Below are 23468 nucleotides of genomic sequence, written 5' to 3'. Positions count from 1 at the left end.
TCTTGTGGGCAATGTCAGAGGGCAGGGGTCCAGATGGTTTCGGGGATTCTGTATGAGCAGTTGGTTCTTCATATGAAGGCTTGACATAACTGTAATCATTATGAAGAAAAAACTTGTACCAGGTTAGAAGTTTACTATAATTGATAACTGGATGATTAGAATTGGTTTAAATATCTTTATGACCAAATTTTGTTAAAATATATTGATTTTTAACTAATTTTTTCTTTAAACTTTGAACAAACTCAGGTTACTTAGAGCTAACACACATTAGTGACAATGTTTCTTGGAACATTTACAGTGCCAGACAGATGCAGATTTGTTGTGGATTAATTTCCACAAGCTCAGTTCACAGGGCATTTTGGGGGGCCCTCCAAAAATGTCCTGTAACTTTTTAGTTAAATGTATAGATAATTTGTATCTTAATTTTGGAGATGAAGAATTGTCACATTAAATATTTAGACTTTTACTTTAAATACTCAGTTACTTTAGCAAATTAATTTTACCTTTATAAGAATCGTGTTGAAGACTTCTTCATTTAACTTTGCCTGGTAAGAATGTAGCTTCAAAGTTACACTTTTAACCTTAAAGTTAATGTTTACCAAACTTCAAACACACACATAAGCATGTAGTCTATAACACACAAGAGGAGAAAAACTTTTGTTACGAAGACATATCATGTCAAACACAAATTTAGATCTGTACTGTCTTAGTTAAACCATTTTTATTCACACAGTTTTCAAGACTAAATGTTTCACATTTATACCAAGACTTAAAAAAATAATCAAAAGAGGAAAAACAAGTGTTTAGGACTGATTCTGGACATCTCCAGAAACCTCTGCCGCATCTGGCATTTCCATAGAAGGTCAATTAAGTTTCAGAGTACTCTGAACAAAATGGGTCGTACATAAGATTTTCAGTCATTCATAACACTCACTTACAATAACTAGTGGCCAATCATAGCATGGAGCAGGAGTTTACAGCTGTAGAATTTTTACTGGAATAGTGACAGCAAACTGTTTGCCTAATCTGATACTTTCAAAGGGTGATGGGTGAAGCAGAGGGGGCAGTCAGCAGGCTTAAGATATTCAGAGAGAACAAAGGGGGAGAGAGAAGCGGTAGGGCGGTTTTGTTTTTGGACTCTGTAAACCTGGTTTTTCAGGTCCCGCCAAGTCACATGGGTCCTGGAGGGTGTCCTGCACCTAATCCTCTCACGGTGTTTCTTGTTATTCACAGATAGCAGCGCCATTTTGCGGGCATTGCCAGACATGGCGGGCAGGAAGCCAGACACATTTTGAGTAATCCTGTGGAAACACTCATGCAAAAACCCCTTCCCATGGTCACTAGGGGGTTAGGCCATTTCCAAATTTTATCGAGGGAGTCTTTCCATTTGACCTTAGGAAAAGCTCCATCACAAAGCCGTCAAAGGCATTCTGTATCCAATAGCAGCTTAGTGGCGTGGGGAGGAGCTGCAGAAGCAGTGGGGGCAGCCGGAGGTGTGTCTGCCAAAAAGGGAGCTGCTGGGTGAAGTGTAAAGGGCTTAGGGTGGGTCAGGATCGGGGCAGGTGGGAGGACAGGCTCGGGAGGTTTTGATTTCTCTAGAAGGCATGTATCGTGCTGGGCAAGCAGAATGACCTTCTTTAAATCTTGGATCCCTTAGACTGGGGCTGTTTTCCAAGTTAGAGTTGCCACTCTCGCGGGAGACACACTAGGGGGAGCCGGGGAAGTCTTAGCGGGAACTTCCTTGGTCTTTTTGGGCGGGGGCACTGCATATCTCCTGAAAGCAACGATCATGGTCAAGAGAAACCAAGGTGTGGCCCAGAGCAAAATGTCCCAGAGACAGAGAACGTGTCTAGCGAAAAAGGAGTAGAGGATATGGGAATCCTCTTGATATGGAGGAAGGTTGCCCATGACAGAGGGGTCTCAGGAAAATAAGAAGAGGGAGAAAGAAAACCGCAGTGCCTTCGTAACCGCAAGCTTGTGGAGATCCAAGCAGCCGTATACTTACCAGCCCCACGTTTGGGCACCAGATGCCGAGCTAGTGTGGAGGTGCCTCTTCCCAGTTGCTTCTCTCCAACGCAGAGAGTATGTGCCCAGGAAGAGGCACCCTCATGCTAGCCCAGTAAGTTCTGTTGGCGACAGGTTCTCCCAGTGTGTTGGTGGAAAAGTCTTTATTTCCTGGATTTTTTTTTTTTCTTTTTTAACCTCCAGAGTTATTGCTGGGGCTTGGCGCTAGCACTATGAATCCATGGCTCCTGGAGGCCATTTTTTCCATTTTTTTTTGTAGGATAGGACAGAGAGAAATGGAGAGAGGAGGGGAAGATAGAGAGGGGGAGAGAAAGACAGACACCTGCAGACCTGCTTCACTGCTTGTGAGGCAACCCCCCTGCAGGTGGGGACCTGGGGGCTCAAAGCAGTATCCTTGCTCAGGTCCTTGCACTTCGTACTATGTGAGCTTAACCTGTTGTGCTATTGCCTGGCCCCCAAAAGTCTTTATTTCTTGTACAGGAAGCTTGTTGGTGTGTGTAAGATCTGTGGTTGAAAAAAATTTTAATATTTAACTTATTTTAATGAGATAGAGAGAGAGACCCGCCAGAATACTGCTCAGCTCTGGTTTATGGTGGTGCTGGGAATTGAAGCTGGGAGCTCAGAGTTCTTGGCATGAGAGTCTTTTGCATAACCTTTATATAGTCTCCCTAACTGGCCCCAATGGCTGTGGCTAACTCCACTCTTTGAGTGAACCCCTGGGCTCTTGGCCTTCACCAATGCATCTCACTGACCCCATACCTTCTTTAGGTGAGATGGGAATTCCAGAAGAGGCTGAAGGTGGTCCAAGGTGGTCAGGCTGGTGAGGTAGTTTATTTTGTCCTGCAGGCCTTGTCAGGAAAAAAAATGGTTGTCGATCCCGTTGTCCTGCCAGAAACACTTGGGAATTTCTGATTCTCACCCTGAGAACCTAGGGGAGCTTACACTTACACTGGAGTCCCCTGCACTTTCTTACTCTCAAGTTTGTCCACACTGAGCTCCCAGTAGTTTTAAGATTTCCAGCTGTGCTTGTCTTGGTGGTGGTGAACTGTGAACCTCTGCTGCTAGTAGTTACCTCAGGATAACTGTCCCACACAACCATCTGGTCATCTCAGTTTTATTTACTTTATGAGGTACCAGGGAATGAACTGAGTACCTCATGCATGCAGGATAACTCTATGTGCCCTCCTCTGCCTAATATTTATTTATTTTTTACCAAAATGCTGCTCAGCTCTGGCTGTGTGGTGCAGGGGATTGAACCTGGGACCTCTGGTGCCTCAGGCATAAAAACTTTTTGCATAACCATTATGCTATCTCCCCTCCCCTCTCCCCTCCCTATTTTAAAGATTTTGTATGCTTAGAGAAAGAGGAAGAGGCAGGCAAGAGAGAGAGAGGCACCAAAGCAATGTTCTACCAGGCTCGCTGGTGCTGTCCATGGTGCTGCTGTGTATGTGGTACAGGGGATAAAACCCAGGTCTCTAACATGGTCTACCCACTGAGCTGTCTCCTGCCCAGGGTCATCCAAGTTTTAAACACCTCTCCCTTGCCTTTCCACTGGTCCCAGTGTCTGCTGACCATTTTGTTTTTACTGCTGTCCATGTTAATTTTCCTGTCTATTTGCTTCCCATTCCATACGTCCTGGAAGGCAGGTGTAACTTTGTCACTCAGTCACAGCAATGTGAACATGTACAGCACACACACTAAAAGGATGAAGATGCATTTCCACCTTTGTCTTTGCTCTATCTTTGTTGTGTTTTGGTTTTGCTCCCAGGGTTTTCTCGGGGGATTTGTGCCTTTGCTAGTCTACCTCTATGGTAGAATCCATGAGAAAAATGAGAGAAAGAACAAGAGAATCACTCTGTCACTTGCAATACTGGGGATTGAACTTTGGGACCTAATATTTGAGAATCAATTGCTTTATCAACTATATCACCTCCCAGAGCCCCCTCCCCTTTTGAAGGGGCAGAGGCGACATTCGAGCACCACTCTGGCACATACATGTTAGGGATCAAACTCAGGACTTCATCGTTTTTGTTGCTGTTTGTTTTTGTTTTTACCAGAACACTGCTCAGTTTTAGCTTATGGTGGTGCTGGGGATTGAGCCTGGGACTTGGAGACTCAGGCATGAAAACATTTTGTATAAGCACTATACTATCTTTCCAGCCAAAGACTTCATGTCTGCAAGTCCATAATTCTACCCCTGTATGGCCTCTCTCTCTCTCTCTCTCTGACTCTGTCTCTCTTAAGATAGATGAAGGGGGCGGGGGAGGCAGATAGAGGGAAGAGAGAGGGCACTTATGAAGCTTCCCCTTTGCATGGTGTGTGGCGGCTGTGGGTTAACACCGGGCCCTTAGTAAAGTGCGCACTGTCCTGGGTAAGTGAGGTGCCTCCCAACCTCATCATTTCTATCTTTAGTGTGTTGACATTCTTCTTACCACCTTCAGATGAATCTCCTCTCAGTCCTGGGGGCCTTGACCACATTCCACTTTTTCCAGGAAGCCCCCTTTGATGACTGTATCCCCACCTCTGCTTTCTCTCATCTTCCACAGTAGTCGCTGCTCATGGCGGGCTCCTGTTCCCCCAGTCAGACCATCATCAGCCAGAGCTGAGCAGTGCTCTGGCTAAATAATCATCATCATCATCATAATAAAAAAATAATAATAAAGGGTGGGGGGTAGATAGCATAATAGTTATGCAAAGAGACTCTCATGTCTGAGGTTTCAAAACCACAGGTTCAGTTCCTCCGCACCACTATAAGCCAGAGCTGAGCAGTGCTCTGGTTAAAATAAATACATAAATAAATAAATGCACATGGCGGTGCCCAGTTGCTAAGTCTGCTGACCATTCCCTGGGCCTTCCCCAGCCATACATGCCAGTGGTAGGCAGTCAAGCCGGCGGGTGTTCGGAGTCCCCAGGGCCCGCTTTGATAGGGGGACCATCCTCTTTTCCTGTCTCTTAGGCCCACAGTCTGCATATGGAAGATGGAGGCTGAGCTATCAGGCTTTGATGTTGACGCCCCCCGATGGGACCAGCGCACCTTCCTGGGGCGGGTGAAACACTTCTTCAACATCACAGACCCTCGCACCGTTCTGGTACCAGAGCGGGAGCTGGACTGGGCCAAGGTTATGGTGGAGAAGAGCAGGTGAATGACCCCCCAGCTCAGCCCCACCCTCCCACCCAGGGTGACCCACTGGGGCCCTCGGGCGGGGGGGAGAGGCAGGAATGGGCCCTTGGTGAGAGGAGTCTCAGGGAGGGAGAGGAATCTGGTGGGGGGAGACAAGAGATGACTCTGTCCTTGGGTGACAGGATAGGGGCCATGCCACCAGGCACCTCTGTGGAGCAGCTGCTTTATGCCAAGAAGCTATACGACTCGGCTTTCCACCCTGACACCGGGGAGAAGATGAATGTCATCGGGCGGATGTCCTTCCAGGTCCCTGGGGGCATGGTCATCACAGGCTTCATGCTCCAGTTCTACAGGTGGGAGCAGAGGCAGCAGCCTTGGGGGTCCATCTGGCAGGAACCCCTTTGATGAGTTGTGCTGGCCATCTCTGTCGATCCCTTGGCAGTTATCAGGCCTTTGGTTCCTGTCCTCAAGGGGATCCCAGTTTTGTTGGAGAGACCAAGTGGACAGGCCAGCTCTCTTCTGAGTGGTGGCCTGGGTGAGACAATATGGATCATAGATTTGCCAGGGGCTGTCTGAGGAAGGACAGGGGAAGGTCAGGTTGGGTTCCCTGGAGGATGGGGTCTCTGTGGGAGGAGAGGTGGGTGTGCCAGGTGCATAGCGGCATGTGGTTTACCTGTCTCCAAGCCCTCCTTTCTGCTCTCATCCTCTGTTCTTGGCCCCCTTCACTGGTAGGACCATGCCAGCAGTGATCTTCTGGCAGTGGGTGAACCAGTCCTTCAACGCCTTAGTCAACTACACCAACAGGAATGCGGCCTCTCCCATATCAAACAGGTAGGTGACCTGCAGCCCCGGCTGTCCACGTGGGTCAGGGGCAGCTGGCTGGCCTCTGGCCTTCCAAGGGCAGCCGTTCTGATTGGCTCCTAGGTTGTCGTTCCTCCCTCCATGGGACCTGAGCTGGGCAGGTGACCAAGTCTCCCCTTTCTACGATTGAGATATGTCTCCCTAGACTGGTTGGAAGAATAACTCCAAATTACTGTATTCATTTATTCATTCTGAAGTGTTTTTTTCCCCCCTCATCAGGGCTTTTTTGCATCTATGCTATTCCACCATTACTGTGGACATCTCTTCCCCTTCAGTAGCAGACAGAGACTGAAGGAGGAAGACAAACTTCTGAGCATGGTGCTTCCTTGTGTTATCATGCATGGTCATGTGTGCTCTGAGTGAGCTATCTCCTACACATATTTCTTGAGTGTGTATGCCAGGTGTGGTTCTAGCTGATGGGAATATAGTTGCATAAAAGATGTGGTTCCTGTTCTCTGGTCTTCTAAAAGAAGCATAATAACCTCCTATTATGACCGTTGCTACTCAGGAAATAAACAGGTGACAAGATAGAGGGCGGGCCTGTGCAGACAGGCTGGTCAGGAAGGTTCTTTCTGTCGAACTGAGTTCGGGAGGATACAGACTTAGCCAGCCAAGAGCCAGGGAAGAAGTCCCATGTGGGAAGCAGCACTGTGCAAAAGTTCTGAGGCAGGAGTTTATTTATTTATTTTTAAATTAATTTATTTTTGAGAAAGAGACCGAGACCATCACTCAGACACATGCTATGCCATGGACTGATCTCAGTACCTCATGTTGGGAGCCCAAGACTTTATCCACTGCACCACCTCTGGGGCCATGAGCTGGGCATGTTTAAGGGGACTGAAGTATGTGAGGGAGGCGCACAGGATGAGGCTGGGGCCAGATCCTTGTTTCCAGACTTTCTCACTCAAGCCTTGGCGTTACCCTCAGCCAGTAGGGCTGCCCATTCCCAAGCTTCTTTCTCCTCTAGGCAGATGGCCCTTTCCTACGTCACAGCCACAACTACTGCGGTTGCCACTGCTGTGGGCATGAACATGTTGACAAAGGTATGGACCAGGGCAGTTATGAGCATGGTGGCCACTAGGGGACAGCAAAGTCCTAGGGATGACTTCCCTTCCAGGGTAGGGCAAGGGACTTCTCCCCAGTCTGGGTGAGTTTGGCTATGGCCACAGCCCATCTGTGTAGTGGAAGCATAGTAAAGCTGTCGCCAGGTTGATCCTTTTCAGGCCTTTGTGGGAGTTTGGGTTTCCCAGAGTGGACATCTGAGTGTGTCTGCTTTCTAGGTTTGGAAGTCCCCAAGCCCCCTCCTCTCTCATCTTCTGGCTGAACAACTGCCATTGTTCATTCCCCCTAACAGAGAGCTCCCCCCTTGGTGGCCCGGTGGGTGCCCTTTGCTGCTGTGGCTGCAGCGAACTGTGTCAACATCCCGATGATGCGACAGCAGTGAGTACAGGATGCCTCTGCCTCCCTACCGATGAGATTAGCGGGGGACAGGCCAGGAGCCAAGGCAGTGGGTGGCTCCTGGGGACTGCAGTGGGTGTGGGCAAGGCTGATGGCTGCTCCTTGAAGGGTCCCGATAATTGGCTGCTGTGAAGACGGTGACCCTGGGAATAGCGAGTGACTAAGGTTCATCTGCGACAAGTGTGGTGGGAGTTTTTTTTTTTTTTCTGGATGGTATGGGGTGGTGGACCCCAAGTGTTTATACTAGATTGTGTCCTTTCAACTGCAACTGTATTTAGGTCCTGAACTCTACCTCCTTGCAAAGCCCTGGGAATGGCTGACAGGATGAAATGTATCAGGGCGAGTTATCCAAAGATAGAGCAGAACCAAGAAGCTATAAAAGAAGTCCGAGGGATAGATAGATGCTTTCCAGAGACTGGCTTGAAGCTGATCATCAAAAATAGGTCTCGTTTCATTGTTCTTTTTTTTTTTTTCCTCCTCCGGGGTTATTGCTGGGCTCGGTGCCTGCACCATGAATCCACCGCTCCTGGAGGCCATTTTCCCCCCCCTTTTGTTGCCCTTGTTGTAGCTTCGTTGTGGTTATTATTATTGCCCTTGTTGACGCAATTTGTTGTTGGATAGGACAGAGAGAAATGGAGAGAGGAGGAGAAGACAGAGAAGGGGAGAGAAAGATAGACACCTAACAGACCTGCTTCACCGCCTGTGAAGCGACTCCCATGCAGGTGGGGAGCCGGGGGCTCGAACCGGGATCCTTACGCTGGTCCCTGCACTTTGCGCCACGTGCGCTTAACCCACTGCGCCACCGCCCGACCCCCTGTTCTTCTTTTTTTTAAATGAACTATTATTTATTTATTTACTAAGGCACTGCTCAGTTCTGGTGTGTGTGCTCTGAGTGAGTGCAGAGGACTGAACCTAGGATTTGGGAGTCTCAGGCATGAGAGTCTTTGCACAATCATTATATCATCTTCTCTGCCCCTAGTTTTTTAAAAATTTTCACCAGGGTTATCACTGTGGCTCTGTGCCTGCACCACGATGAATCCAACTCTCCTGGTGGCATTTTTTTTTTTTTTTGGGTAAAACTAGAAATTAATGAGGATGGAATGGGCTGGGTGGTAACACACCTGGTAAAGTGCACACATTATAGTGCACAAGGACTAGGGTTCAAACCCCTGGTCCCCACCTGCATGGGGGGTAGTTTCATAAGCAGTGGAACAATGCTGTAGGTCTCTCTTTACTTGCCTCTCAATTTCTCTGTCTCTGTAAAAATAAACAGATGGGAGTCCGGCGGTAGCGCAGTGGGTTAAGCACATGTGGCGCGAAGCGCAAGGACCGGCGTAAGGATCCCGGTTCGAGCCCCCGGCTCCCCACCTGCAGGGGAGTCGCTTCACAGGCGGTGAAGCAGGTCTGCAGGTGTCTATCTTTCTCTCCCCCTCTCTATCTCTCCTCCTCTCTTGATTTCTCTCTGTCCTATCCAATGACAACAACAACAACGATAATAACCACAACGATGATAAAACAACAAGGGCAACAAAAGGGGCAAAATGGCCTCCAGGAGCACAGGATTCGTGGTGCAGGTAATAAGCCCTGGCAATAACCCTGGAGGCAATAAACAAACAAACAAACAAACAAACAGATGAGGGGGTTGGGCTGTAGCACAGCAGGTTAAGTGCACGTGGTGTGAAACTCAAGGACCGGCATAAGGTTTCCAGTTCGAGCCCCCAGCTCCCCACCTGCAGGGGAGTCACTTCACAGGCGGTGAAGCAGGTCTGCAGGTGTCTGTCTTTCTCTCCCTGTCTCTGTCTTCCCCTCCTCTCTCCATTTCTCTCTGTCCGATCTGCGAACAACAATAATAATAACCACAGTAATGATAAAAACAAGGGCAAAAAAAAAGAGAAATAATATTAAAAATTATATTATTAAATATAATTTAATATTAAAAAAACATGAATAAAATAGGAAAGAAAAGGCAGGGAGAGGGAGAAAGAGAGACACCCACAGTACTGCTTCACCATTTGTAAAGCTTTCCCCTGTGGGTGGGGGCTGGGGACTTGAACCCTGTTCCTTATGAATGTTGATGTGTGTGTTCTACCAGGTACCCCACCGCTGGTTTTTTGTCTTATAGTCCTAATCTATGTCAGTTCTTGACATAAATGTTCCCCTGTTATAAAATCCAATGAGACATAAAAGACTCAAAACCCTTCCTGAGACATAACAACTGTTACAAAAGTATTGACTGTCATTACTGCTCCTTGCCATCAGTCTTCATTGTCATCAGCCATATTTACAAGCTATATTTTCTTTTTTCAAATTTATTTTTTATTATCTTTATTATATTGGATAGAGACAGCCAGAAATTGAGAGGGAAGGGGGGATATAGAAAGGGAGAGAGACAGAGAGACACCTGCAGCCCTGCTTCGCCACCCATGAAACTTTCCCCCTGCAGGTGGGGACTGGGGGCTTGAGCCCAGATCCTTGCACATTGTAACATGTGCACTCAACCTGATGTGCCACCACCTGGCCCTGACAAGCCGTATTTTCTTGGGATCATATTAACCAATGGAAATTGATCACAGTAAACCTTGTAATAGGAACACAGTTTAGAATCGACACACACACTCCTCTCCTCTCTGTCACTCCCATCTAGTCGCTCCTTCCTACATTCTTGGCCTTGCACTGAGTGCTGTCAGAATCAGCTTGAGAGTGGGAGTAGATAGCATAATGGTTATGCAAAGAGACTCACATGCCTGAGGTTCTAATCAGTGATCTGGTAAAAAAAGAAAAAAAAAAAAAGAATTGGGTTGAACCAGCACAAACAGCTACAGTGTGTGGAGTGGTCAGCTGTATCAGGCTCTGGACTGACCACTTTGTAGGCAGGTTCCTGTTTAACACTCATCAAGTCCTGTGCAGGGGTGCCATGATTTTCCCCATTTTGCAGATGAGCGCAGCTGAGTCTTTAGAAGGCTTAAGGATCATGCTTGAGATCAAGCAGTTACTCACAGCTACAGGATTCTACTGAGGGAGTCTAGACCTAGCACTGACTCGCTTAGCCACTGTGGTGGATCACTACTGAGCTACCTCTCACTGGGGTGGAAGAAGTTCAGGGGGCCAGAACTTGAGTGCCTTCAACTTGACCTCATGTTGCGACATACTGCCAGCAGGCTCCCGGCACCTCTTCTCACATCCAGCAACGTCTGTCTCTCTCTAGGGAGCTCATTCAGGGCATCTGCGTGAAGGACAGGAATCAGAATGAGATCGGTTACTCCCAGGTGAGCAGTCTCCCTGGGGGCTGAGGTCAGGACTGTCCTCCCACAGCTGGTCTGACCTCAGTCTCACTGCAGGACTGAGAAGTCTTCTTCCAGTCCCTGTCCCGTTCCCCATTGCTCCTCCCTACGTTCTTCTGTTCAGGTCCCTTCTCCAGTAGTTCTGGTCCTGAAGCTGGCTGGGAGAGTAGTGTGGGATCATGGAGCTCCTGGCAGGACCATCTTGTCCCCTTACCAGTTCAGATGGAGCCTGATCCTGACCTCTCCCCAACCCTCTGGTGCAGCTCCTGTATACTTGGTAAGGTCATTCCTGACAACTTACTCTTTTCTCCTCCCAGAGAGCTGCAGCCATAGGCATCGCTCAAGTGGTCATTTCTCGGATTATCATGGCAGCCCCTGGCATGAGTAAGATGGGACACACGGTGGCGGCCTCAGTCACACTCCATTTTGGGGTGGGAGGTGGGACGTCAACCTCTACAACTCTTGTTTCTCATGCTGGTTTGTGTGAATGCTGAAAGCCATGTGGGGTGGCCTCCTGGAGTGGCCATTAGTCAGTGCTGTGGGGAAAAAGTGGTTTTCATTCAGAAAATATTCATTCAACACCTTCAATCTCCTGAGTGCAAGACAGGTGGTGTGGAGACGTGGGAAGAGACAATAGTACCCCCTCCCTATGGCCCCATTTTATTTCTAGCAGGGGCCATGTTAACAGAAGGGGGACAGAACTTATCTGTATGCACCCCTGGAGACAGTTTTGAGGCTGAGGAGTGTGAGTCTTCCTGTTCTGACAGTGTACAGGGTGAGAAATTAGGGGGGTGGCCATGCCTTCACAGCCTTCCATTCTCCCAAGTGGAGAGAAACTGGGGCTGGCAAGATAGCTCCTGTGGGCCACTGTGTGACCCAGGCTTGAGTCCTCGATCCCTCCCCCATGGAGGAGTACTGTGGCACTGGAGAAGCTTCAATGCAGTGGCCTCTTTGATTTATTGAATGATATTTCAGATAGAAACAGAGAAATTCGGAGGGAGGGGGCAATCGGGAGAAAGAGAGACACCTGCAGCATTGTTTCAGTACTTGTGTAGCTGCCCGCCCCCTTGCAGGAAGGACCTGGGGCTTTGAACCTGGGTTTTTGTTCATTGTAATGTGTGTGCTCGATCCGGTGCACCACCACCTGGCCCTGACCTTTCTTTCTACCTGAAAAAGTTGATTTGGAGTGATGAAGTTCCAGCAATGTAAAAAAAAAGTATTTTCTGGGGAAGGATGGATCACTCCTCCCTATCCGGCTTTGGGAAAGGAAAGGAGTCTCAGCTTCCTCTCATCTGCTCCCCATCTCTTCCAGTCTTGCTGCCTGTCCTCATGGAAAGGCTAGAGAAGTTGCGCTTCATGAAGGTGAGTGGGTGCCGCCTCTCCATTCCCAACCCTGCCCAGCCTGGGGGCTACTGGCCCTTGTATCCTTCCCCGTAGTTGCCATCCTCCATGTCACCCCCTGGCCCTCTTCCACCTTATGAAGATACTGTAGTTGAGTGCAAGGAAGATCCCCTTCCTGCCCTGCAGGTGACTGTTTGGCCGGGTGGTGGGAGGGTGTGGGGTTCATCTGAAAATATTCAAGTTCCCTGTGAGTCTTCTGTTTTTTTTTTTTTTTTTTTTTGGCAGAAAGTCAAGTTCCTGCATGCCCCTTTGCAGGTCATGCTATGTGGATGCTGGTGAGTATCATTTTTTTATGGGCTCTGTGGTAGCTGGGGCTCCCAAGATCTGTCTTCTCCAGCCACCCATGACAGAGAATGTGTCACCCTTCACCGACTTCACAGCACCCAGCTTGGAGCACCTGGAGTGCATCTGCAAAGCGCATGTCCTGTGTTTTGGGCTCGGTGCAAGTAGAGGGCTTGAGTGCCCTTCTGTGTTGGTATCTGCTTTCTCACCTGGGTCTCAAATAGTCCTAGAGAAAAGACGAAGATGAAAAAATGAGATAGGTCTGGGGAGATAGCATAGGTGGTATGCAACAAACTTTCATGCCTCAGGCTCTGAGGTCTCAGGTTTGATCTCTGGCACCAGCATAAGCCAGAGCTCTGATGAAAAGAAAAAAAATCCCCCAAAGAAATGGCACCCAAGTGTTGTGATAGAGGTCATCCAGAAAAGTTTCTAATTGACTCACTGTAATCCTTAGACTTATACAATTTTTTTTTAAGTTTTAAAAAATATTTATTTATGTATTCCCTTTTGTTGCCCTTGTTTAATTGCTGTAGTTACTAATGTTATTGATGTCATCGTTGTTGGATAGGACAGAGAGAAATGGAGAGAGGAGGGGAAGGTAGAGAGGAGGAGAGAAAGACAGACACCTGCAGACCTGCTTCACCGCCTGTGAAGTGACTCCCCTGCAGGTGGGGAGCCAGCGGCTCAAACCGGGATCCTTAAGCTGGTCCTTGCACTTTGCACCACTTGTGCTTAACCTGCTGCACTACCGCCCGACTCCCAGACTTATACAATGTTATATGTTATTTATATTTCTCTATAAATAAGTAAAAGCATTCCAAATGATGAGACAGCCTGGGATTCCAGGTGTTTGTTTTTGCTTTTCACTTGTCACTTGGGTTATTTCTGGGCTCAGTGCCTATAACAAATACACTGATCCTGATGACTGTTCCTTCCCTTACCCCCACACCCTTTTTCTTTAATTGGATAGGACAGAGATAAATTGAGACTAGAGGGAGAGAATGAGATACCTGAAGACCTACTTTACCACTTGTGAGACTTGCTCCCTACGTGTGGGGAGCAGAGCTTTGAACCCAGGTCCTTGCACTTGGTATGTGCATTCAACCTGATGTGCCACCACTTGGCCCTCCAAGTGTTATCTTTTTTAAAACATTACTTCTTTATATATTTTTTTGTCAGAGTTGTTTCTGGGGCTTCATGCCTGCATGATTCAACCACTCCCAGTGGACTCAGTTTTCTTTTTTTCACCCCCCCCTTCAGAATGAGATTAAGAGAAAAGGATAGATCCCCACCTGCAGGGTACTTGCTTCATAAGTGGTGAAGTAGGTCTGCAGGTCTTTCTCTGTCTCTCTACCCACCCCATCCCCTCTCAGTTTCTCTCTGGCCTATCCAATAAAAATGAAAAATGGCCATCAGGAACAGTGGATTTGTAGGGTCAGCACTGAGCCCCGGAGACAACCCTAGAGGCAAAAAGAGAGAGAAAAGGACAGGGAGAGAAAGGAGACAGAGACAGACATCATAGCACTGCTCTACCACTTGTGAAACTTCTGCATGTAAAGTGTGCACTCTACTAGATGAGCTATCTCCTGGCCTCCTGCCAAATGTTCTAGGGGAAAAACACCTGGAGTCATTCTTCTGTGCCTTCCATTGACTGGACATGTCCTTGTGTGCATCTTGCTTTGCAAGGTCACGGGACTAAATGACAAGAGCGAACGTTTACCAAGCGGTTTCCTGTGTGCACTCATGTCTACAATTTCTCAAAACTCCCTCAGGCCTAGAGCTCTAGATACTGACATCATCAAGGAGACTCTGAGGCTCAGAGAGATTAAGGAGCTTGTCCAAGGCTGTATAGCTGGCAGTCATAGTAGCAGAGACTAAGTCTCTACACACACACCACAGGCTTGTGTTAAGCTACAGTAGCTCCTGCTGACTGGGCGACTACCAGCTGAGCAGTTGCCACAGGCTGGGTGCCTCACACAAGCCATCTCATGAAACCCTTGAAACCTCTGCAGGAGCCCTGCAGAGGAGACCCTCTGGTCCTCTCCTTTTAACTCAGGTCACTTACCAAGTTTGCACCAGCTTCTGGGTGGCACAGCTGGGAGATGAACCAGGGTGGTTAGATACCCAGAACCTGTGAGACATAGTCCTAGGCTCGCTTCTTCAAGAACTTGGGAGGTGCTGAGACTTGAACCTAGGTCTCGTATATAGCAAAGCATGCTCCCCACCTGGTGAGCCATCTCTCCAACACCTCCACAAATGACTTGCATGCACAGTGACATGTGAGGGCTCTGCTTCTGGCTGATGGCTGACCACCCAGGAGTCCAGTGACTCAGTGGCAGCACCCTGGCCTTCATCCGATTTCTGTTTGTTTTCCCTTGTGGTCATTAGGGTGGCTGCTCATACACTTAGTAACTCATTCTCTTCTTCAATTGCTCGAAAAAGGGGGGATAGGGGTCAGGCGGTAGTTCAGTGGGTTAAGCGCACATGGCACAAAGCACAAGGACCGGCGTAAGGATCCCAGTTTGAGCCCCCGTTTCCCCACCTGCAGGGAAGTCGCCTCATAGGCGGTGAAGCAGGTGTGCAGGTGTCTGTCTCTCCCCCTCTCTGTCTTCCCCTCCTCTCTCCATTTCTCTCTGTCTTATCCAACAATGACAACAACAATAATAATAACCACAACAATAAAACAACAAGGGCAACAAAAGGGGAAAAAAGTAGCCTCCAGGAGCAGTGGATTCGTAGTACAGGCACTGAGCCCCAGCAACAATAACCCTGAAGGCAAAAAAAAAAAAAAAGAAAGAAAGAAAGGGGGGAACATGAGGGGTGGGGTGGTGATGAGGACTGACTCTGTCTGCTCTGGAGACGAGGAGGAGGGAGAGAAACTCCAAGACCATCTCCCTTTAGGGTCACCAGGTCAGGTGTGGGCGGGTCTGTGAATAACTCCCTGTAACGGTTTGGCTTCTCCTTTCTTCCAGCCTGGTCTTCATGGTGCCAGTGGCTTGCGGGCTCTTCCCACAGATATGGTATCAGCTGTGCATTCCTTGCCCTGTCCCTGAGTGCCTTGGCCCTGCTCTCCCTGACCTGCCGGTTGTCCTAAAGGGGGCAGAAGAGGGCAGGAAGAGCACATGTGTTGAAGTACAAATGCCTCTCAGCATAAACTGGCCCTCTCGTCCCCAGGGAATCATCAGCCAAACCTCACCTCCCAGGAGCCTGGAGCTTAGATGCTGCCTCCTCATAGGGCTGAGGCTGCCTTGGGGAAGGGGGACAGCAGACTTCCTGTCCCTGTTACTCGGGTCATTACCAGCTCCTAGCTGAGCTGGTCTGTGAAATTGAATAAGGGGATAGGTACTTCCTCTGTCTTGTGTTTGTTGGACAGTGGATGACTTAGGGCCCTCCTTGTGTGTCGTGGAAAGGGGGCCAGTGATGATGGAGAAGGGAGGGAAGCAGCAGACAGGATGGGGAAGGACAGGCTCCAGGCTTCAGTATTTACCTGCTCGCTTTCTTCTGTGTTCTGAGCACTCTGTAATCTTGTGGTGAAGATGGAAGTTTATTTATTTTTCTTGTTTTAAAAAATATTTTTATTCATTTTATTGTTGGATAGAGACAGAGAAATTGAGAAGGGGGAGATAGAGAAGGGAAGAGACAGAGAAACATTTGCAGCCCTGCTTCACCTCTTATGAAGCTTTCTTCTGCTGGTGGGGACCAGGGGCTTGAACCTGGAACCTTGCACACTATAATTTGAGTGCTTAACCAGCTATACCACCATCTGGCCCCATTTTGCGTGTTTTATTTATTTTTTGAAATATTTTTTACTTATTATGGGCAGAGAGAGAAATTGAGAGAGGAGGAGAGAGATAGATGCCTGCAGTACAATTTTACCATGTGTGAAGCTTCCCCCTTGCAAATAGGGATGGAGGGGGCTTGAACCTGGGTCCTTGTACACTGTAATGTGTGCACTCAACCAGGTGCACCGCCACCCAGTCTCTTTTGGCCCCTATTTGTTTATTTATTTTAGATAAAGAAGGCAGAGAGAGAGAGAAAGCACCAAAGCTTCCTTCGGTGGCTGGGCTCAGCTCTGACCTGGGTTGCACACATGGCAAAGCAGTGTACTACTCAAGTGAGCTCTTTCACCAATCTTATTTAGTCTATTATTCCTATTATTATTATTGTTATTGATTTAATATTGATTTACAAAATGGAAGACAACAGGATAGATACTCTACACTATTCTCACCACCAGAGTTCTGGCTCCCCAATCCCTCCATTGTAAGTTATAGCAGTTCACCCAAGGTTGCAGATATGGGTTAACTGATTTCTACAACCATCTGCCTGTATTTTTTTTTTTTAAGTTTTTATATTTATTTATTTTCCCTTTTTTTTTATTGGGGAATTAATGTTTTCCATTCAACAGTAAATACAATAGTTTGGACATGCATAACATTCCCCAGTTTCCCATTTAACAATACAACCCCCACTAGGTCATTTATCATCCTTCATGGACCTGTATTCTCCCCACCCACCCACAATCTGCCTGAATTTTTATATTTGGATCAGTTATTTATTTATTTTTGCCACCAAAGTTATTGCTAGGGCTCAGTGCCTGCACATCAGCTCCACCATTCCCAATAGACATATTTATATATTTAGTAGAGACAGAAATTAAGACAGAAAGAGAAGATTGGGAGAATAAAAACAGATAGCTGCAGCACTGCTTCATCTTGTGAAGCCTCCCCTTCTGCAGGTGGGGACCAGGGGCTTGAACCTGGGTCCCTGCACATGGTAATGTGCTCTCTGCTGGGTGTACCACTGCCTAGCCCCTGAGAAGATGGGAATTTAACACCAGGGAGAATGTAGTCAGGCCTGGTAGAGCAACATTTTGGGATGTATAAAGGTCATTACTATTGCTGGTGAAAAAAATGGAAGAAATTGGGAAGGGCTTTTTATGGGGGTTGGGTGGGGGGAGCGGAGAGCTTCAGGCTGACTATATCTGAGCACAGTTTGCTGCTTTCCCAGGCAGCATGTCAACCAGGCCCTTCTCTCCTTCAGTGAATTGCCAGTTTCCTCTCTGGAACCAGACCTCCAAGACACCATGAAGGCCAAGTATAAAGAGCCTGTGCCTTTTGTCTACTTCAACAAGGGTCTCTAAGTGCTCCACTTCAGCAAGGGCTGCCCCCCACCCCCCTTCCTTAGCCCTGTGTGTGCCTGTGCCCTCGTTCCTCTTTGCCAACAGGGCCTGAAGGCCACGGTGTAATTGGACAAGCTGTGGGGATGCCTCATGTTTCCAGTCGGACCCTGGGTTATTGGACTCCAGGGGATGAATATGAACAAGGGAAGAAAGGCCAAGCCTCTGTCTGCTGCCCTCTTAACCCTCGTCCTCTGGAGACCGGGAGCTGTAATCATCTTGGGGAGAAGTTGCTGGAACCTGGGGGAGATGCTCAGAGAAGAGACACAGCTTGGACAATGGGAAAAATCTTTGATGTTCTCTAGGATCGAGGAAGAGCCTCTAGGACAAAGAAGGGTGGGTGCCTGGTCCTCTTTCCCCTTCCTTTCCTCATCTTCTCTCAGGCTGTTAAGTCTGTGAGAAGAGAGATAGCTTACCTGAGAAGGTCATACTCTGCCTTGTGTGTGGCCCAGATTCGAGCCCCAAGAACTCCATGGGAGAGCCATAGCACTGGGGGGAGCTCCAGTGCTGCCGTGTCTCTTTCTCTCTCACGATCTGCATGGAAAAGACCCAGGAGCAGTGAAATTGCACATGTGCGAGGCCCCAGCACCACCAAAAATAAATGAATAAAAGAATGTGGAACCTTCTGCTCAGGCAACCTTATCTAACTCAGAAAGGGGAAAGAATTTTGTGTCATCTAGGGGTTCACCTTCAGTGTCCCTCTCTGCTTTCTCATTGGAAAGTTCTTGAGGAGTGCCACTGCATGTCGAAGCCCCTGGAGTCCTCAGGCTAGCAGTGATTGAAGTCCGAGGCAGCTGAGTTTCTGTGCCTGGAGCCCTCTCTATTGACACTGACTTTGTTCTCCTGACCTAACCTCATGTCTGCTTTTATTTCTCTATGTTTAAAAAATAAACCCACCAACCATGGGTAAAAAGAATGTGTGTAGACTTTAACCACATACTTGAATAGATACACTTTCTGGGCTGCCTCCCTTCCTCAGCCCTTTGGGTTAAACATTCAAAGGAAAGGCTAGTGTGTACTTAACAGGAAAGGGAAGGTTCACTTGGTTACTGCTAAAAAGAAGCCAGCCACCACCAAAGCATTAAAGGACACACGGTGAAACACATCTATTTGCCCTTCCCAACTTGGATGCTTTTTGGGATTTCTCAAGAACACTGGGGGAGCTGGTGGACTTATCTAAAATCATTGTATGAGTTTTGTCTAGTAGAGTTTATTTACTGTTTAAACAATATGAGTATGAATCAAATTTCATGAATGAGCACAATGAACTAGCTTACAAGTTAAGTTACTAGAACCTGGAGAGGGGCAGGGAGATAGCATAATGGTTATGCAAAAAGACTTATGCCTGAGGCTCCAAAGTCCCATGTTTCAGTCCCTGGCACCACCATAAGCCAGAGCTGAGAAGTGCTCTGGTATAAAAAAATCATAGTGAGGGGCTGGGTGGTGGTGCACCTGATTGAGTGCACATGTTATAGTGCACACGGACCCAGGTTCAAGATTCTGGTCCCCATCTGCAGGGGAAAAACTTTGCAAGTGGTGAAGCAGTGCTGCAGGTGTCTTTCTCTCTCTCTCTCCTTATTTCCTCCATCCCTTTTTAATTTCTACCTATCTCTATCAAATAAAATAAAAAATAGAAATGATAGTAATAATAAAGTAAAATAAAAAATTGAGTCCGAGGGAGTAGCACAGCGGGTTAAGCGCGCATTGGCTCTAAGAGCAAGAACAGGTGTAAGGATCCCAGTTCGAACCCCCGGCTCCCCACCTGCAGGGGAGTCACCTAACAGGTGGAGAAGTAGGTCTACAGGTGTCTGTCTTTCCCCCTCTGTCTTCCCCTCCTCTCTCCATTTCTCTCTATCCTATCCAACAATGACGACATCAACAACAATAAAAACAAGGGCAACAAAAAGGAAATAAATAAATATAAACAAACAAAAAAAAGAGTCTGGATAGAAAGCAGGATCTAAGGTTGGTATAGGTGGGAACAGGCCCGAAGAACGTTGCTCACTTAATGTTTATTGTTTATTTTATTTATAAAAAGGAAACACTGGCAAAACCATAGGGTAAGAGAGAGGGATACAACTCCATACAATTCGTACCACCAGATCTCTGTATCCCATCCCCTCCCCTGATAGCTTTCTTATTCTTTAACCCTCTGGGAGTATGGACCCAAGGTCATTGTGGGATGCAGAAGGTGGAAAGTCTGGCTTCTGTAATTGCTTTCCTTTTTTCTTTTTAACTTTTTTTTTTTTTTTTTTAAGATTTTACTTATTTATGAGAAAGACAGGAGGAGAGAGAAAGAACCAGACTTAACTCTGGCACATGTGCTGCCAGGGCTCGAACTCGGGACCTCATGCTTGAGAGTCCAAAGCTTTATCACTGCGCCACCTCCTGGACCACAGCTGAACATGGGCGTTAACAGGTCGATCCATACTCCCAGCCTGCCTCTCTCTTTCCCTAGTGGGGCAGGGTTCTGGGGAATCAGAGCTCCAGGATGTATTGGTGGGGTTGTCTGTCCAGGGAATTCTGGTCGGCATCATTGTAGCATCTGGAACCTGGTGGCTGAAAAGAGAGTTAACATACAAAGCCAAACAAATTGTTTTCTAATCATGAACCTAAAGGCTGGAATAGTGCAGATGAAGGGGTGGGGGGTCTCCGTTTTGTAGATAGCTAGTAGGCATCCTTTAGTTATATTCCAAAGGGCCTGTGGCTATTCTAGGTTGTTCCCCCCCCCAGCCTGAAATCTGATATGCAGGTGGATCCAAGTTATTGTCTGGGGAGATGATGTCATGGCTGGGAAAAGGACCAGAAAGCTGCATCAGGGAAGAGAGTAGCTCCCAAATATGGGAAAGATGTATAAATATTGTTGACTGTAAACCCCATCGATTTGATGTGATCTGGGGCCCATATTCAGCTTAGGAACTTATGTGATCTCTGCATCCCTGTAGATCTGAGCTCACATTCTGTGGTCATGAGTAGGAACTTTCCAAGCTGCCCCAATATCAGGACCCATCTTCCTCAGGTGTAGCATAGAGTATGTCTCCAGCCTCCCTTTGGAGGATAGAACATTATCGTTGATCCAAGCTGAGGGCAAGGTCCTATGGGGGCCCACAAAGGGGTCTATTTTGTTGTTTATTTTTAAGAGAGAAAAAATGAAAGAGACCACGGCACCAAAGCTACCTTTAATGTGGCAGGGCCAGATTTGCACCTGGGCTGCTTACCTAGCAAAGCAGTGCACTATCACTCATTTTTTAAAATAAAGTAATTTTCATTATTTTGGATTGAGACAGAGAAATCGAGAAAGGAAAGGGAGATAGAGATGGAGAGAGAGTGAAACACCAGCAGCACTGTTCTTCAACTGAAACAAAGCCCAGCTTCTACTCTTTGCCACCATTTAAATCAAGAAAAAAACTCCCTCTGGGCTCAGCTATGGGCTAGATTGGGCCAGACTATAAAATGCTTTGGCATGTTTTAGAGAAGTTATTTGCAGCTACAGGGAGATGGCTTCTCTGCAATGAGTCTTGATGTGCTCATTTATTTTACCAACATTGACTGAGCTCATTGGTGGTCCCTGTACAGGATGTTTTAGGGATTATTATTATTTTATATTTTTCCCTTTTGTTGCCCTTGTTTTTTTATTGTTATAGTTGTTAATGTTGTCGTAGGATAGGACAGAGAGAAATGGAGAGAGGAGGGGAAGGCAGGGGGAGAAAAAGATAGACACCTTCAGATCTGCTTCACTGCTTGTGAAGCGACTCCCCTGCAGATGGGAGTCAGCGGCTCCAACCTGAATCCTTATGCCGGTCCTTGCGCTTTGTGCCATGTGCGCTTAATCTGCTGTGCTACCGCCCGACTTCCACCAGGGATTATTTTTTAAGACTTGGCATGGCATACAAAAAGGTGTAACTTTCATGGGAGGAGTCTGGCAGGCAAATAGAGATTTTATTATAGGTGTTATAGATGTCTATATTACATGATCCGGAAAAAGCGAAAGTGGACAGGGAAATTGTAAACAAAGAACTGTATTTATGAGGCCAGGTGGTGGCACACATGGTTGAGTGCATGTATTATAATGCGCAAGGACCCAGGTTCAAGCCCCTGGTCCCCACCTGCAGGGGGAAAGCTTTGCGAGTGGTGAAGCAGTGCTACAGGTGTTTCTCTATCTCCCTCTCTATCTCCCCCTTCCCTCTTGATTTCTGGCTATCTCTATCCAATAAATAAAATTTAAAAATTTTAAAAAAAAGTTAAAAAAAGAACTATATTTATAATATATATATGAAGTTCAATGCATAGCATATTGGAATTTCTTGGGCTTTTGGGGTGAATTAAATGTGTGGGAAAATGTACAGACAAAAAGGGAGATAAAAAGAAGCAGGTAGAATTTGTCCAGAACTTCACTTCTCCACAGCCCTGTCCTACTAGAAAAGATTAAATTAGAAAAGATTTAATTAGGATTGACTGTCCATATCCTGTGGAGAAGCAATTATGGAAGCCAGAATTTCTGCACCCCGAAAAGAACTTTGGTCCATACTCCCAGAGGGGGAAATGCTAGAGGAAGATGACCACAGAGCTCTAAACCCCAGTTCTACCTGCACGTGAAACATTTGTCACCAGAAATCTTTGCTTTTATACCATCACTGAAAGGGAAGAGAATTTGGAAAACACCAGTGAAAGTCAGGCATTGTTTTCACTTATTTGAGAGAGAAGAAGAAAAAGAAAGGGCATATAAAAGTAGTAATAGGTGTCAGTATTACTTAGAGAGGACGTGAAGGCAGGGCAATAGAAGTGAGTGAAAATGGGATAGATATATAGTCAAGCCATATCTGTGACCTTGGTAGAACTATTGCAGTTTTTGCTGGAGGGAATGGGGACACAGGACTCGTGGTAGGAATGCCATGGAATTATACACCTATTACCTTATAGTTTTGTAAATCACTTATTAGAGACAAGTAGGCAGGAACCAAGACACAAAGAGGGCCATATTGAGAAGTTTGCACATTATATCCTGTAGATAGCCAAACTAATACTATTTTAAGTTTTATATGGTAGTACACTTGCTGTAGTGTGGAAGAAATTTGAGAGAGAAAATTTGGTAACAAGCAAGGCGGCAGGAGACCATTTATATTTAGCCAGAAGATGAGAACATGGAGTGAAGCAATGGGAGTGGCTTCAAGAGTTATTTTGAGATTGACTCAACAGAAATTTCATATCTGGAACATGTGTTGACTTGTAAAGGTACTATCTCATTATGGAATTTAAATTTATCTAAGGCATTGCTCGGGACCCTGAGCTGTATTATTATTATTGTTATTTTTAAACCACAGCACTACTTAAGTTTATGGTGGTCCTTGGGATTGAACCTGGGGCCTTTGGTGCCTCAGGAATTAAAGTTTTTGCATAAGCATTATGCTTCCACTGCATTTCTAGGCAAGATATATCAAAAGGCTTTTAGACTATAGTTTTCATCTTCTTCAGAAGTGAACAGTTACCGTCTAAAACATGATTTATTTCCCAACACTGCATACCCCTTTCCATTCTTTATTGACTGGAAAACAAGTACTTCCGCCACACTCAAGATGGCGACAAAGAGATCTCGCCTTTTCAATACATGTTCTAGGTGGCCCCGCCCCCGTCTGGAGCTACTTCCGCCACTCTGGCGTGGGAAGCATTCACAAGGCCTTGCATCACTCAAGATGGCCCGGTTTCCTCCTACTTTTTATTGGTTGACTTCTCGAGGGCGGGACTTCCATTTGATCGTCAGCTATTTTGACCAATGGACGAAGGACAATGCTCAATGACGCGAAAGAACCGGAGCACCTCCCCCCAGTCTGGGCATGTGTTTAGACTGGGGCGGGGTGGAGCC

General features: G+C 46.9%; 1 protein-coding gene across 9 annotated transcripts in view; it reads left to right on the top strand.

The window, feature by feature from the left end:
* SFXN2 (sideroflexin 2) overlaps nt 1-18524 on the top strand; it is a 43952-nt gene extending 25428 nt beyond the window's left edge. For 5 of the 9 annotated variants that reach the window (XM_060171402.1, XM_060171406.1, XM_060171401.1 and 2 more), the window contains 11 exons: nt 4982-5164; nt 5329-5499; nt 5879-5977; nt 6975-7050; nt 7362-7447; nt 10671-10731; nt 11064-11130; nt 12059-12108; nt 12373-12422; nt 15402-15561; nt 17473-18524. In XM_060171402.1, the coding sequence (XP_060027385.1) occupies nt 5004-5164; nt 5329-5499; nt 5879-5977; nt 6975-7050; nt 7362-7447; nt 10671-10731; nt 11064-11130; nt 12059-12108; nt 12373-12422; nt 15402-15561; nt 17473-17475 (984 nt within the window). In that variant the 5' untranslated portion in view covers nt 4982-5003 and the 3' untranslated portion in view covers nt 17476-18524. The remainder of the gene's footprint in view (nt 1-4981; nt 5165-5328; nt 5500-5878; nt 5978-6974; nt 7051-7361; nt 7448-10670; nt 10732-11063; nt 11131-12058; nt 12109-12372; nt 12423-15401; nt 15562-17472) is intronic. The other 4 variants (XM_060171407.1, XM_016191509.2, XM_060171405.1 and 1 more) reach the window with 3 other exon arrangements.
* Nucleotides 18525-23468: the final 4944 nt, after the last annotated feature.

The sequence above is a fragment of the Erinaceus europaeus genome, chromosome 14 (assembly GCF_950295315.1).
Source record: "Erinaceus europaeus chromosome 14, mEriEur2.1, whole genome shotgun sequence".
Lineage (NCBI taxonomy): Eukaryota > Metazoa > Chordata > Mammalia > Eulipotyphla > Erinaceidae > Erinaceus > Erinaceus europaeus.
The sequence above is the reverse complement of the archived record's forward strand: the minus strand, read 5'-3'. Positions and strand labels throughout refer to the sequence as shown.